At 43.8% G+C, this 15,340-nt stretch overlaps 1 protein-coding gene across 1 annotated transcript in view; it reads right to left on the reverse strand.

The window, feature by feature from the left end:
- Positions 1 to 285: 285 nt before the first annotated feature.
- Positions 286 to 15,340, reverse strand: part of LOC124616346 (forkhead box protein D3-like) — a 60,011-nt gene continuing 44,956 nt past the window's right edge. The window contains exon 3 of the mRNA XM_047144654.1: positions 286 to 543. Coding sequence (XP_047000610.1) covers positions 286 to 543 — 258 coding nt within the window. The remainder of the gene's footprint in view (positions 544 to 15,340) is intronic.

The raw sequence follows: 15,340 nt of genomic DNA on the forward strand, positions 1-15,340 counted from the left end.
TAACATTTCTTTGTAAATAACTGTTTAATGTGCGCGTAACATGACGTGGCGTAGCTGGTAAGCAAATAAACATTTAAAACATCGATACTTGTTTCTGTATATTCCAGAATTATCAGTAATTACGATTCGAGTTTTTCAACTGTTTTCCGCACTTGTCCACACAAACGACGATTTGATTTACTAATTCCATCCTTGTGTATGTTACATGTTTGACGATGAAGCAGTCCCCCTTTCTGCCCGCCATTAGCACAACGGTGTGTTTCGTAATTTCTGACAACCTACCTGTCAGCAGAGCACTACTTTTTCCACGGCTGCAGCCTTTGTTCCGCGACGTGTGAAATGGAATGGATGAAAGAGGTCGCCCAGCAAGCTGTAGCAGCCCGAGGAGGGGCGGCCCGCCGTGTCCTGACTAATGGGAGGGAGGACAGGATGATCCGTGCGGGTCCGTTGCCAGGTAGGCGCGCCGCCGCCGCCGCCGCCACCGCCGCCGCTGCCAAAACGCAGCCGCGGAATTGTCCGATGCCAGACCAGCTCCACTCCGTTCTGGAGTCACAAGGTTTAAATTGGTCAGATAAATATCTTTATGAAATGGCGTGTGCACAAGAGGGTCGCCAGCCTCGATACCCGAGAGGACAAAACGCGATGAAACAGTGGCGTCCTATCTCCGCAAGGGGGCAACGTGTGCCCACGTTAAGTTTATCATCACTAGAAAGTGTACGCCATTATCCCGGATTGACTAGAGGATAACTGGTCGTATATTTATTGTTTGTCGTATGATGAAAACAAATCCCAATACACAACTTTGTGGACAAATGTGCGTAACTGAAGCTCGTACAATTTTACGTATCCAGATCTACTTCCGTGATCCACTCGATCGGTTCATCTGATGCTTGGAGAACGTCCATTATTGTTCCCTAGTATGGAGAATTGACTGTAAGGAGGCGTCACAATCACAATTTGCCGGATAGGCCATCCCCACTTGTGCAGTAGATAACTACATCTGCCATGTCCAGTTCGAATCCGGATCATTATCCTCCATTGACGTCTGGGGTGATAGAATCTTTGTACTCGCATGGAAAGTTTCTCAACTAGACGTTTTTTGGCTACTGCAAACTGCTCCCATTGGATGTTCCATGGATGGTTGACTCTGAAAGACGACCCGACAAGGTTGCTTATTGCGCGCCACGACAATTTCTTTGATTTTTTTCTCGTGCAGTAGCTCGATGCCCGGGTATCTGGGGACTCTTCTGATCTGAAGGTGGTATATTTCTGAAAACAGGATGTCAGAGGGTGCTTAACTGTGCGAATACGTCGTATAATTATTCGTATTGCCTGACAGAGCTGTACGTCTGTCTTCTTAGTGTGAGCGCTACTGATCCAGTTCGAACAGCATTATACAGCAGCAGAATATGATGGGGATAAGGTTGAGGATTTTAAAACATGAGGTACCAGTAAGTTATTGAAGAGCGTTATTTCTCAGTCAAAGCTCATACAAGACATCAGAAGATCATTTTCGGGGCCGCCAGTTCGTAAAACATTCCTTATAGAGTACCCAACAATTTTTCTTAATTACGAGCTTCCACTCTCAGATCTATGGAAACAGTAAGGAGAAAGAATAACAGGGACTCAATGTATGCGTACAGACAATGCCTTATGGAAACATTCAAGGTATTTTGTACTGTATTAGATACGTACAAATACTCAAGCGCCGCCCGGGGTAGCCGTGCTGTCTTAGGCGCCTTGTCACGGTTCGCGCGGCTCCCCCCGTCTGGGGTTCGAGTCCTCCCTCGGGCTTGAGTGTGTGTGTTGTCCTTAGCGCATGTTAGTTTAAGTTGGATTAAGTAGTGAGTAAGCCTAGGGACCGATGACCTCAGCGGTTTGGTCCCATAGTCCTTACCACAAATTTCCAAAACACTGAAGCGTATGGGTATTCTGTCAACAGAGCTAAACAACAAGTTCGGCGAGTCATTTAGCCTATGAAAGAAGGTCGCAGTTAACTGTCACACTATTACATCATATGTTAAGCTACTTGGAAATAATGTAATACGGATACATAAAATACACAGCCTTGTGAAAGTGATAGAAGATAATGTCCAGTTAATGCTTGTGCGTTCATACATTGATACATCCTATAACAATAGAAAGGACCACATGTTTAGACTGACTTCATAGCCTCATTTTTTGTGTAGTGGATAGTTCAAGTTTTACAGAATCGTAATCGTGGTGAATGAGATGTAATATTAAAACATCAGAAACACTGTACTGAAAGCGGAATAAAACGGCTGCAAAACAACAGTAGTTAGTGTCGATACTAGAGTGTGCTTTCCAGAAGCAGAGCCCACAGATCACATACGTAAACGCTCTCTTCATTCGTGGAGTACGCGGACCACACTTATATCGTGCTGCATATTATTACTAACGTCATACGCCACGTACAACATTAGTGTAGTGCCTTCAACAAATGATCACATACCTTACAAAATATCGTCATAAATGTTGCAATTTGCATTGCGAAAAAAAAATCTCGACTGGTTTTCTAAGGACTTTATCCAGCCCTCTTTTATTTGCAAAGTTCAAATGGTTCTGAGCACTATGGAACTTAACTGCTGAGGTCATCAGTCCCCTAAAACTTAGAACTACTTAAACCTAACTAATCTCAGGACATCACACACATCCATGGCCGAGGCAGGATTCGAACCTGCGACCGTAGCGGTCGCACGGTTCCAGATTGTAGCGCCTAGAACCGCTCGGCCACCCCGTCCGGCTTTTTTATTTGCAGTCTATATAATATAAATTTCGGATTCTTTTCACATGCTCGGCCAGTACACTTTACAAGCAGTGTGTAAGATTCGTATATTGCTATTTAAGCGACTGTGGTCGCGGAGTCAGTTCAAAATCCCTTAATGGCGTTCTGTGCAGTCAGACGTCAGGACCTGTAACACTAATGGTGATCATTCAGTTGATGTGAAACGATAAGTTCTGCGTCCGCATTGGTGTTTTTCGTGAGGAGCAAGATATTAATCAGCGATGTATTTTAGTTCCTTCTTTACTTTGATTGTCGCATTTAATAGCAAGTTTACGACTACACGTCATAAACACTCATAACATTAATCACACTAGACAGCTACACATTGTATTTACATACCGGAAGAAGAATGTGGAAACCAACTTCCATTAGTCTCTTCCATTAAAACAGTTTACGCGTTACTACATTTTTCGTCGTACCAAGTAACTTCATTATTCTGTCCACATAAAAAGAGTTGGTCCATTTGCTTCATAAACAATAACTTTTTCATTTCATCGATTAGTTCGTTATGTAAATATGGGCATTTCCGCGGAACTCTCATAACGAAATACTTCCAGTAGGAGAATTACTGTTAATAGTATTATGAAAATTCGGCGTGTATGGAGATGCGCCCTCAAAGTAATGCATCCTGATTGTCTCGAGACAGCGCCATTGAATGTAGGATATGGGCAGCGCTGTACAGTTTACGTAACACCTGTCACAACATGTGTGAGGAAGCATGGGAAACATTTTGGAGCCCTTGTACTAGGGAACCAACGCAGTTGGCACAAGAATAAGTTAGAATATATTGGCAAAAATCTATTGCTAAATAATATGAACTACGAAAGGAAAGGCGACAGTAATGTCACGACGAACAGAACTTATTCCCCAGTCAAGAAGAATCATTTAATTAAGCTCATATCGATTTAATTTATGCCAAGAAATTTGTATAGAACTGAGCATGCTTCTCATAATACGGATGAACTGCTAGACTTCGGAAAAAGGCATAAATATTGAATTGTGTTTATGTATTATAGATATACCTAGGAAACTTTGTGAGATCTTATACTTATTTCGCTGACACATCACTACTCAGAGTAGTGTGTATTTAAAAGTGTCAAGAAGCTAATTATTGGTCATTAGTACTAAGTATTCAGTCTTAGTACTCAGTCTGGGGGGTGATTCGGCAGTATGAGGAACATATACCAAAGTGAAATTTTCTCAAAATTATAGACCCTCCATTTATTAAAATGTGTTGTGTTAGATGTCCTACGTGCGTCATACCTTTACTGACGTCTAGTGGTCTGTCACTAACGAAATCGTGCTGCCCCCCTCCCCTTCCTCCCCTCCACACACACACACACACACACACACACACATACACTCACGTTTTTGCTGCCCTCCCATCCGTATCTCGACAAAGGTTGTGCACTTCCCCAACCCCACCTTACCTCAGACGATTCACTTAAAAACATGTCTCTCAAGCTTAGTACTTCAATGCAACACATACGTTCTGATGAAAGAGGGTCTCATTCACAGTCTTCTTCCATAACGTTAACGGGGGTTTAATGACCACGTCGACAGAGCGTTATACCCAGAGGGAGAAGACACTGCAAATATGACAGGCAGGCGAGCAGGCTCACGAAAAGGGTGAGTGAGGGGTGGCTCCCCGCATTTGTAGGGCATCTGTCAGACCGAAGGCCGTTGTTGCAATACAGGCCAGGGTCAAAGATAGTGCTGTTTGAAGCAGAGCCCGCATCAGACTGACATAAGACGTGGGTGGGCATAAAATTCTTACACAATACCTGTGCACTGTTTCAAACGATTTACATTGTCCACCTGCGCCAGTTCAGATTGATGTATGCTGTTTGAGCTCCTATTGATTAATCTACGAATTAATAATTCATAGATGACCGGCACAGATACAACATGGTAGTCTTCATCATTTAGACACCGAGAAGAATTGCTGATGTCTCTGTTCAGAACATTGAGGTGGCCTCCGGAGAACACGCGGAACACTAACTGTTGCACACAGCTACGTCGATTACTACTCGGACACGCAACATCGTATCACATCAAGCATCCGACCAGTGGTACCTTGGAGATATAAGAAAGTAACCCATCCTGCTTGTAGGCTTTGTTTCCTAGTTTTCATTTTGTCCATTCACAATTATTTGGTCGAAACTAAAATATACTGCACCCATGTGTCATTCATAGAAGGAATCTGCACTCTTAAACGTCGAAAGGTATAAAAAGTTTGATAAGTGAACCTACCTTTCAAATTCTTTGAGTTACTTGGCTCCTAGCATGAAAACACCACTGGCGACATCGGCAGTAGAGACATAACGAGGTTAATAAGTAGTTTCTAACACAGTTCGCTACTCGTTAAAAAGAGGAAAGTTAAAATCTGTATATAAATATGACACATTGCAAAAAAAAAAAAAAAAAAAAAAAACTGTAAGGAAGAAAAATGGGAGATACTGATTAATACTGCCTTTAAACATGTCGGCGAAGGCGTGAAGATCTAAACAATAACTGGAGAAGCAAAAGTGCGTTATATATCGCAACGGACAGGTTAAACTAATTATTACATCCAACGACAATGCTGATAGAATTATCTACTCATGCTTTGCTTGTGATAAATTGTAACTATTTTACCACTCTTTCTTTAATGACAGTAATAAGCACCTCGCTATTTCGTTTGTCACTTACAAGTTCTGTGGAAAAGTACTAAAATATATGTTTTAATAAGAATATGAAACAAAACTAATGATTCCGGCGTCGGAGGAAAATCAAGTTTCAAATTTACAGTCAAATGGAACAGATTTCTATCGAACACGTGAATGATGTGGTGAACGCTAGGTAAAAGAGGGAAGAACTCACGATGCCCTTCACAACTTCGGGGCGGTATTTTCATGTGATGGTTCTGTAAGGTCATGCAAAAATTAAATAATATATGGAGAATGTCCTTTTGAACATTCTGTGACATGTAACGTAGTATAAGAAAAGCTAGCTGAAGGTGACTGGACCTTACATATATGTCTCTGCCGGTTCTCCGGACTACATTCAGAATTAATCAGAGTGTTAGGCTTTGATCATGATCTGCTGTTCTTCCTCTGTGCTCTCGGATCATATGAAGTAATTTGGCTGAATTTTTCGGTAATGTATCCTTGGCTGTTCGTAAAGAATTCAGTCCAGGAGCCGACACGAAACTGGAAATTCATGTACCAGAAGAGTGTGCAGAAACACAGTTGATGCGGCAGTTTACAACGAAACGCCAGCAAAATGATAACTGTTTCTGAAGTATAGCGCGAAGCTGCATGGAACACTGGCCTCTATATCCGACATTATCATGTAAGGTAAACATCATTCACGTAGGGGGGACAGTTCTCAGATGAACTTATTCATCCCAATGGAGGAAAAACTTGGTGGACAAATAGTTCCGACAATCATACCTTTATTTCTGAATGAGAAATTGGACGAAACTGAGAAGGATGTACCATTGTACAATTCTAACGTTGTTACGACCATGAGCTTCTCTCAGTTGAGGAGCGCCGGCACAAAACCCGATATATCCACTTTTGCTGTATTCGCGTGTTTGAGCTGTAGGGGGAGATGCGGGAGTAATACACGCTGCCACAAAATAATTTTCAGCACAACGCTACATCAAGTGTTTTATAGTGTGTTCTATCTTTTTATAGCTTGTGGAGCGATTTAGAGATCACTGTTTGTTACTTTCTGTATTAAGAGCAAATGCGGATTTATCGGTTTTTGTTCCGGCGCTCTTCAGTTGTTCTCAGGCATTTCTTATTACATACCTCTTACATATTACACATCACATTATGTAAGTGTTTGCGGCGTTTTGATTCAAGACAGTCGTAAGTGGTTTCATAGCCCGCACGGTTAGCCGTTTGGTCTAACGCACTGCTTTCCGGGCAGGAAGGCGTGCGGGTCCCCGGCACGAATCCGCCCGGCGGATTAGTGTCGATGTCCGGTGTGCCGGCCAGCCTGTGAATGGTTTTTAAGGCGGTTTCCCATCTGCCTCGGCGAATGCGGGCTGGTTCTCCTCATTCCACCTCAGTTACACTATGTCGACGATTGCTGCGCAAACACTTTCTCCACGTAAGCGTACACCATAACTACGCTACCACGCAAATATTGGGGTTACACTTGCCTTCTGGTGTGAGACGTTCCCGGGGAGGGGGGGGGCGGGGGTAGGGGGGGGGGGGGTGTCCATTCGGGACCGAACCGCGCAATAACTCTGGGTTCGTTGTGGGACGGCGGTGGGGTGAGTGGACTGCTGTAGCCTGTTGTTGTGGTGTTGTGAACCACTAAGGGCTACGGCAGGGCGGGGTCGAAGCCTCTCCGTCGTTTCTAGGTCCCCAATTCCATACAATACAATACAATACAAGTGGTTTCACTCAAAACTATTCAATAGATCGCCTGTAATGTAATTCATAGTCTTGTGTTACCCTACCATTTTTAATAGGAAGTTCTTCGGTAGTGGAAAAACAACTAATCGAAAATCATGCTTGATTAAAAGGGCTCATACTAGCTGCTCCATTAAGCGGTACCTGTTGTGGACTTTCTGGAGTACGACTCATACATTTTGTGCCGTCAATGGATACGACGATCCACGTGGGAGTTCAATAGTTATAACAATAAATAAATGTCACAATAACATTGTCTTAAGAGCAGCTTATGACAGCAGTTGACGAAAAGCAAAAATATCGCTTCACCTATTGACCAATGGGCATATGACTGTCGTATGGGTGTATGTTGCTCTAAGAGACCTCCACGTGACCACCTCATAACTCTTCCCTTGCAGCATGTCAGGTACCTTCAGTAGAAAGGGCACCTCTGTGTGGTTTCTCTACCTACCTCAGTGTTATATCTCTTCTATGTAGCTTGGGAGTGGTTCGCGCACCGCTTAGCGCGCCAAGAAATTCAACCTTATTCGCCAGAATCATTTCTCATAAAATTATTTCTACGAAATTACGAGGGGCGTTCAGTAAGTAATACAACACACTTTTTTCTGAAAGCAGGTTGGTTTTATTCAGGATTCCAAAAGACCATATTATTCCCCATTCTACGGCTACAAAACCCTGTTTTTCAACACAATCTCCGTTCAATGCGACGGCCCTATGCCGCCTTACTGGGAGGGCCTGTATGCCTACATGGTACAGCCCTATCGGTCGACGACGGAGCCAACGAGTTGCTGCGTCAGTGCCCTCCCCATCATCCACGTACTGCTTCCCGCGGAGTGCATCCTCCACTGGGCCAATCAGATGAAGTCGTAAGGCCAGCCACTGTGGCCGAGCGGTTCTAGGCGCTTCAGTCCGGAACCACGCTGCTGCTACGGTCGCAGGTTCGAATTCTGCCCCGGGCATGGATGTGTTAGTTAGGTTTAAGTAATTGCAAGTCTAGGGGACTGATGACTTCAGTTGTTCAGTCCCATAGTCCTTAGAGCATTTTTTTTTAAGTCCGAAGGTACGAGATACTGGTTGTAGGGTGGCTGAGGATGAAAGGTCCAATGAAGTTTTGTGAACTACTCTCGGGTGTGCAGACTTGTGTGAGGCTTAGCATTTTCATGGAGAAGGGGACGTTTGTTTGCATTTTTGAGGCGACGAACACGGTGAAGGCGTTTCTTCAATTTTCTGAGGGTAGCACAGCTATATCCGGCCGTCTGCCACGGGGAATATCGGAGAGCTATGCGCGACGTTGTTGTGACATTGATAGTCGCCTCGCCCAACGACTCACCGTGCTTTTGTTCATTGTCAGGTTTCCGAAGACATTCTGCAAGCGCCCATGAATATCTGCGATGCTCTGGGTTTCCACCAACAGAAACTAAATAACAGCTCTCGGCTTGGAGCGCACCTCCGTTACAGACTCCATTTTGAAGGCTACATATAGCGACGCAACCTGTCGGAACTTCATTAAACTATAGGGACTGAAGCGGAAATAATCCATGACGTCCTACAATAAATTATGCCCTTTTTCTCAATCGAGCTTGATAGAAAAAATATGTACCATTACTTATTTAAAGCCGATTGTGTTGTTCATGAGATCCCAGTTCACACAGAAATAGTACTCATTACCAAGATTGTAGTCGCATGCGGTAGAATTGAAATCTTAAAATCTTAAAGCCGAAGATACTTATGCCTTGAGGTTGATAAATGTTATTTTCAGTAGCGGCTAAAAGGAACGAAATGGTGGTGAGACATCTCTAGGTTCAAATGGCTCTGAGCACTATGGGACTTAACTTCTGAGGTCATCAGTCTCCTAGAACTTAGAACTATTTAAACTTAACTAACCTAAGGACATCACACACATGCATGCCCGAGACAGGATTCGAAACTGCGACCGCAGCGGTCGCGCATCTCCAGACTGTAGCGCCTAGAACCGCTCGGCCATTCTGGCCGGCAGACATCTCTAGGCAGCGAATAATGTGATACTAAAGGGTTGATTAAAGATGTAAATAACAGTTTATATCACAGCAACTACTAAAGGAATAAGATATAAATAATTATTTATATCGTAGAAACTACTAAAGGAATAACATAAAAACTAATTAAGAGTAACGAAAAGTAGTCTGCAATGTCTTTACGTTTTAAACTGACATACAGATCGTATATTATGTATCTCAAAGCCATCAGTGCAGTGCACTTTACTTCTGATTTATATGCACATGCTTTCAAAGACTCATCAAAAATAACTTACCTGCTGGTTGCTATTGTGGTCTTCCGTCCGAAGGCTAGTTTGATGAATTTTTGATGCTAGTCGATCCTGTGCAAATTGTTTTAATCTCTGTGTGACTACAGCAACCTATGACTATTAGAAACTGTTCACTGTGTAAACTTATTTGTCCGTCGCTGGCATAGAAGACTGCAAACCTTCTATACTTCCCGCCTGGGCAAGCTGTGCAGTGACTAGAGTACATGTGAAGCTTACTGGGACAGGGTAAATGCTAGCTACAATGAAGTCGATAATTCGGTTGTAATATTGGCATTTTAATTTGATATTCCCCACAACTGACAAAATTTACAAAAAAGATGTGAATCTCTTTGTCCACCCACACACTCCTGAGAATGGCACATTAACAATTTGCAATTACGCGCCCCTATTACCGACAGCTGCGTTGATAAATACTCGGCACCTCTCAAGGATAACTACCAGATTAAGAATATTAGGTAAGTTGTTGGAAGTGGTTAAGCGTTGGTGAAAATCTCGCTTCTGAGCACGCAAAGAGCTCTAACCGAAGAACTCTGCACGGAACACGCGTTGGTGCAATGCTCCGATACAGAGCGTATATCTCCCTTCGAAGACGATAACCAAGACGCCGTCTGCAAGTCCGTACCTCTCGATGGCTGAATTTTTTTCATACAATCATGAACATAATTCATACGAAGCATAAATAGTTATTCAGTATCAACAGCGTTCACAAATAAATAATTAAGAAGCAAATACGTAATAGAGAAGTTGTGTCCACTGGGATGGATATTCTCTTATTTCATTTTATTATGTATTCTTTTCTCAATTTTTGTCTCTAATGCATTGTAATACTTTAAATTTGATACATTTACATAGTTTCATTTTTTCTTAACATTGCTTCTTGCTCATTAATTAATTTTTTCTCTGTGTAGTATGCAAGCATTATGAAACTAAATGTTTCTGTCTATTGTAATTAATAGAAAACCACCACCACCACTTAGGCATTAAACCTAAGGCCACTTCCGACTGCCGTCTACGAGGCAGCTCGAAGAACGATCTATGCTCGTGGGACATGTGATCTCCCTGTCGCCACACCCTCCAGCCGATAACGCCAGTAGAGGAACCCTAATTATGCCGCTGCTTCTTTATTCAAGGAACTTCTCATTTGGCCTCACGAAGCTGAGCGGGTACAGTTGCATACCTCCCCGTAGCAGAAAGAATCTGAGGAGGCACCAGCAATCGAATCCGGGTTTCCGCAGCGAGGGAGCGACAGGAAGCATTCGGCTACAGAGACATTCCTTAAGGAGGGACGTATGAGAAAATAGACAGGTATATGTAAAGTAACGTAACTTTTACTGGTTGAGATGTAACTGAACCAAGTTTTCACATGTTGCCCTTTTGTTAATACCTATAATCTGGATTTTTTTTTTGGTCACAGTTTGATCAGGGCGTTGCTGTATACTTTTAGAACACTTTACATCACATGAAGGGCGTTGTCTCAGTGGTCACTTTACATATCACTTTCAAAATCTGTTAGGTTATTCTCAGTCATTAGAAAATCAAATCTGTATTCCAGTTCCCTAATATCGGTCTAGGAACTATCGCAACAATTTTTTTAAATTTATGTGTATGATATGCTGTAATTTTTCTTTCCAAAAAATTTAAATAAATTTGACAGTAACGAAATTAGAAAATTATTAAATTGTATGTATGAAACCTATAGAAAATTTCAACCATCTATTTGCAATGGTTCAACAGAAAATGTTCCTTATACTCTGAAAAATGGAAGTTGCGGGACCTGCAGAAAAATATTTTCTTAGCATTTATGCCAGAAACAAGTACCTTTATGTTGGTCATGTCCATACATTTGGTCTTTTTCGTCTTCATGTAGTTCTTTTCCTCTAGTCTGACCCGCCTGGCATGCCCGTTTGGCAATATCCCTCGCTGACATTTCAGAGCTAGCAGTACACACATCACATATCTCCTTCAGGAGGTTTTCAGTCCTCGATGGTGAGTGTTCATCGGAGGTGAGGGTATCATCTGGAGTGCCGCAGGGAAGTGTTGTAGGACCGCTGTTGTTTTCTATCTACATAAATGATCTTTTGGATAGGGTGGATAGCAATGTGCGGCTGTTTGCTGATGATGCTCTGGTGTACGGGAAGGTGTCGTCGTTGAGTGACTGTAGGAGGATACAAGATGACTTGGACAGGATTTGTGATTGGTGTAAAGAATGGCAGCTAACTCAAAATACAGATAAATGTAAATTAATGCAGATCAGTAGGAAAAAGAATCCCGTAATGTTTGAATACTCCATTAGTAGTGTAGCGCTTGACACAGTCACGTCGATTAAATATTTGGGCGTAACATTGCAGAGCGATTGAAGTGGGACAAGCATGTAATGGCAGTTGTGGGGAAGGCAGATAGTCGTCTTCGGTTCATTGGTAGAATTTTGGGAAGATGTGGTCCATCTGTAAAGGAAACCGCTTATAGAACCCTAATACCACCTATTCCTGAGTACTGCTCGAGCGTTTGGGATCCCTATCAGGTCGGATTGAGGGAGGACATAGAAGCAATTCAGAGGCGGGCTGCTAGATTTGTTACTGGTAGGTTTGATCATCACACGAGTGTTACGGAAATGCTTCAGGAACTCGGGTGGGAGTCTCTAGAGGAAAGGAGGTGTTCTTTTCGTGAATCGCTACTGAGGAAATTTAGAGATCCAGCATTTGAGGCTGACTGCTGTACAATTTTACTGCCACCAACTTACATTTCGCGGAAAGACCACAAAGATAAGAGAGATTAGGGCCCGTACAGAGGCATATAGGCAGTCATTTTTCCCTCGTTCTGTTTGGGAGTGGAACAGGGAGAGAAGATGCTAGTTGTGGTACGAGGTACCCTCCGCCACGCACCGTATGATGGATTGCGGAGTATGTATGTAGATGTACAGAGCCGTGTGGAAAAGCGGGGTGTGGCACTGCGCATTAGCTGAAACAAGATGGCTTTTACATAATTTGTAGCACGAATTAAACTGAAAATTGGTGATAATATTTCTAACATGCTACGGAACTATCAGGTGGTAAAAAATTAAAACTTTTTGACCAAATTTTGCATACATCCCCCCTTAATAGGAAAGCGAGCACTGGAATTGTCTGACAGCTTTTCTAAGGAACAGTATTCAGATTGAATCCATCGTTGCACTGTGAGAAGTCTTCACATAGTGCAGTGAATTCCAGATTTATCTTGTCCAGAGGGAGATCTAATAATGACAACGTAGGAATACCACCGGACGGACAATGAAGTACAACTGCCGCACCGAGGTAGTGTAAGACGATAGGTAAACATTGGTGAGGCTGAGTGAATAAGATTGCTGCAGAAGCTTATGAAGGGCTGCAGAGACGGGTGTCTGCGGTTAAGTAGGGTGGTGAGAAACAGGGGGTGGCAGGGGGCAGCGGAAGCGGGCTCGGCTCGGCATTATTTATGCAGACGGGGGCCGCGGCGGCGTGCGACTGACGTAAGCGTGTCACGACGAGGTGCCGGCTGCGGGCTGGGCGCCAAGAAACACTCGCCTTCCCTCCCCACTACCCACCACCTCCAACCCGTCACATCACAGCCCGCACAACGGCGTGCTCCAGACCGGCACACGGCCCGGCTCCAGAAGTGGCTCTGCGCCGAGATGGCTCGCGTTCATAATGTCCGAGTGCGAATTTCGCTGCTAATGGGGGAACGAAGGAAGGTCGAAGACTACAGCTGCTCGTCACGCCTACACTCACATCTTGTAACGTGAGAGACTTCGCAGTCTCACAATACGCAGAAAATGAGGTGCTCGTGTGATTTTTCTTTCCAGAAAATCCACTATGTGATCAAAAGGATATGGACACCTGGACGTTAATGTGGGGTGTGTACAACCTGCGCCTTCATGATGGCTTCAGCTCTGATGGAGATACTTTTATGACTCTGAAGGTATGACAACTGATTTTTCCTCAAGAGCTGAAACATGGGAAGGTAGTGATATTCCACGGTGGGATTTGGAGCGAAAGAATTGAAGAAAAAAGATTAGGAGTTAACGCACCGTGTACAGCGAGGTCAGTAGAGATAGATCTGGAACGAAGTCGACGTTCTAACTGAGTTCAGTTTGAACTGTGAGCAGGCCAGTCCATTTCACAGACATTATTATCTACAAACCATTGTCTCACAGATGCTGCTTTACAAGAAGGTCTTTTGCCACGCTGATACAAAAAATCGTCGTATCTGCGCTGTTCCTCTACAGTAAATAGTAAAAAATACAATAAAATGTGTTCAACTTTCCTACATTTAGCCTTTTCTTGAGCTTAATAACAAAACCAGACACTAACCACGGAAAATGCCCCCATAACGTAACAGCACCACGTCCGTATCTAGAATGAAATTTTCACTCTACAGTGGAGTGTGCGCTGATATGCCGGCCGCGGTAGCCGAGCGGTTCTAGGCACTTCAGTCCGGAGCCGCGCGACTGCTACGGTCGCGGGTTCGAATCCTGCCTCGGGCATGGATGTGTGTGATGTCCTTAGGTTAGTTAGGTTTATGTAGTTCTAAGTTCTAGGGGACGGATGACCTCCGATGTTAAGTCCCATAGTGCTCAGAGCAATTTTGCGCTGATATGAAACTTCCTGGCAGATTAAAACTGTGTGCCGGACCGAGACTCGCAGGAGTGCTTCTGTGAAGTTTGGAAGGTAGTAGACGAGGTACTGGCAGAAGTAAAGCTGTGAGGATGGGGCGTGAGTCGTGCTTGGGTATCTCAGTTGGTAGAGCACTTGACCGCGGAAGGCAAAGGTCCCGAGTTCGAGTCTCGGTGCGGCACACAGTTTTAATCTGCCAGGAAGTTTCATCACGTCCGTATTTTACTGTTGACACTGTACATTACGGCAGGTAACGTTCCCCAGGCATTCCCCAAGGACCAAACATTTGCTTCGGATTATCAGAGGTTATAGTGTGATTCTCACTCAAATCACTTGTTTCCAGTCATTCCTTGCCCAGATGTGTCGCCCTTTATACCACCACAATCGTCGCTCAGCATTAACTGCAAAAACGCGTGGCTTATGAGGAGCTGCTTGACCGACATTGTATCGCATTCTTTTTAAGTCACTACGCACAGCCACTGCGCTAGCTGGACTGCTTATAGCACTATGGATTTCCTCTTTCTTAACGCTCGATGGTCTGCCATCAGTACGTAAGGTATGCCTAGTATTCGTTTAGGAGTGGTTGTTCCTTCGCTTTCCCACTCCATAATGACATCAGCAATAGTCTTCTCGGACAGCTATAAACGGATTGAAATATCCCTGATAGGTTTGTTACTCAGGTGATATCCTATCACTGTAGTTGAAGTCTCGATCGATGGCGGTCGAATTTAGTCTTGTTCTGCGCATCTACGTCACGCATACTCCGACAGCCAATGTTCTGTGCGTTCTGCTCCGAACGCCGTAGCTAATGCGAGCATTAAACGTGATCGTAGAGAGTTGTTTAGTGAATTTCTATTTCATTTGTTGCGAATTGTTATCGCTGATGGTGGTGGTAAGTGATAACTCTGAATAAGCAAGCGAGAGGCATAATACAGGATATACACTTCCTTTAAGCGGAAATCGCGCGGATGCATGTACCGCAATTGTCGCTTGGAATCGCCAACAATGCCTTCCCCGTCCGTGCCTCGATATGCGCGAAACGACATCGTTTGTGGATCGGACTATAGTCCCCGTTCGATCTATCCTGACCGACGCATTCGGCTCTTATTCGCTGGTCCAGGCGGAGGTTCGAGCCCTCCCTCGGGCATGGGTGTGTGTGTCTGTCCTTAGGATAATTTAGGTTAAGTAGTGT

The sequence above is a fragment of the Schistocerca americana genome, chromosome 5 (genome assembly GCF_021461395.2).
Source record: "Schistocerca americana isolate TAMUIC-IGC-003095 chromosome 5, iqSchAmer2.1, whole genome shotgun sequence".
NCBI classification, from domain to species: domain Eukaryota; kingdom Metazoa; phylum Arthropoda; class Insecta; order Orthoptera; family Acrididae; genus Schistocerca; species Schistocerca americana.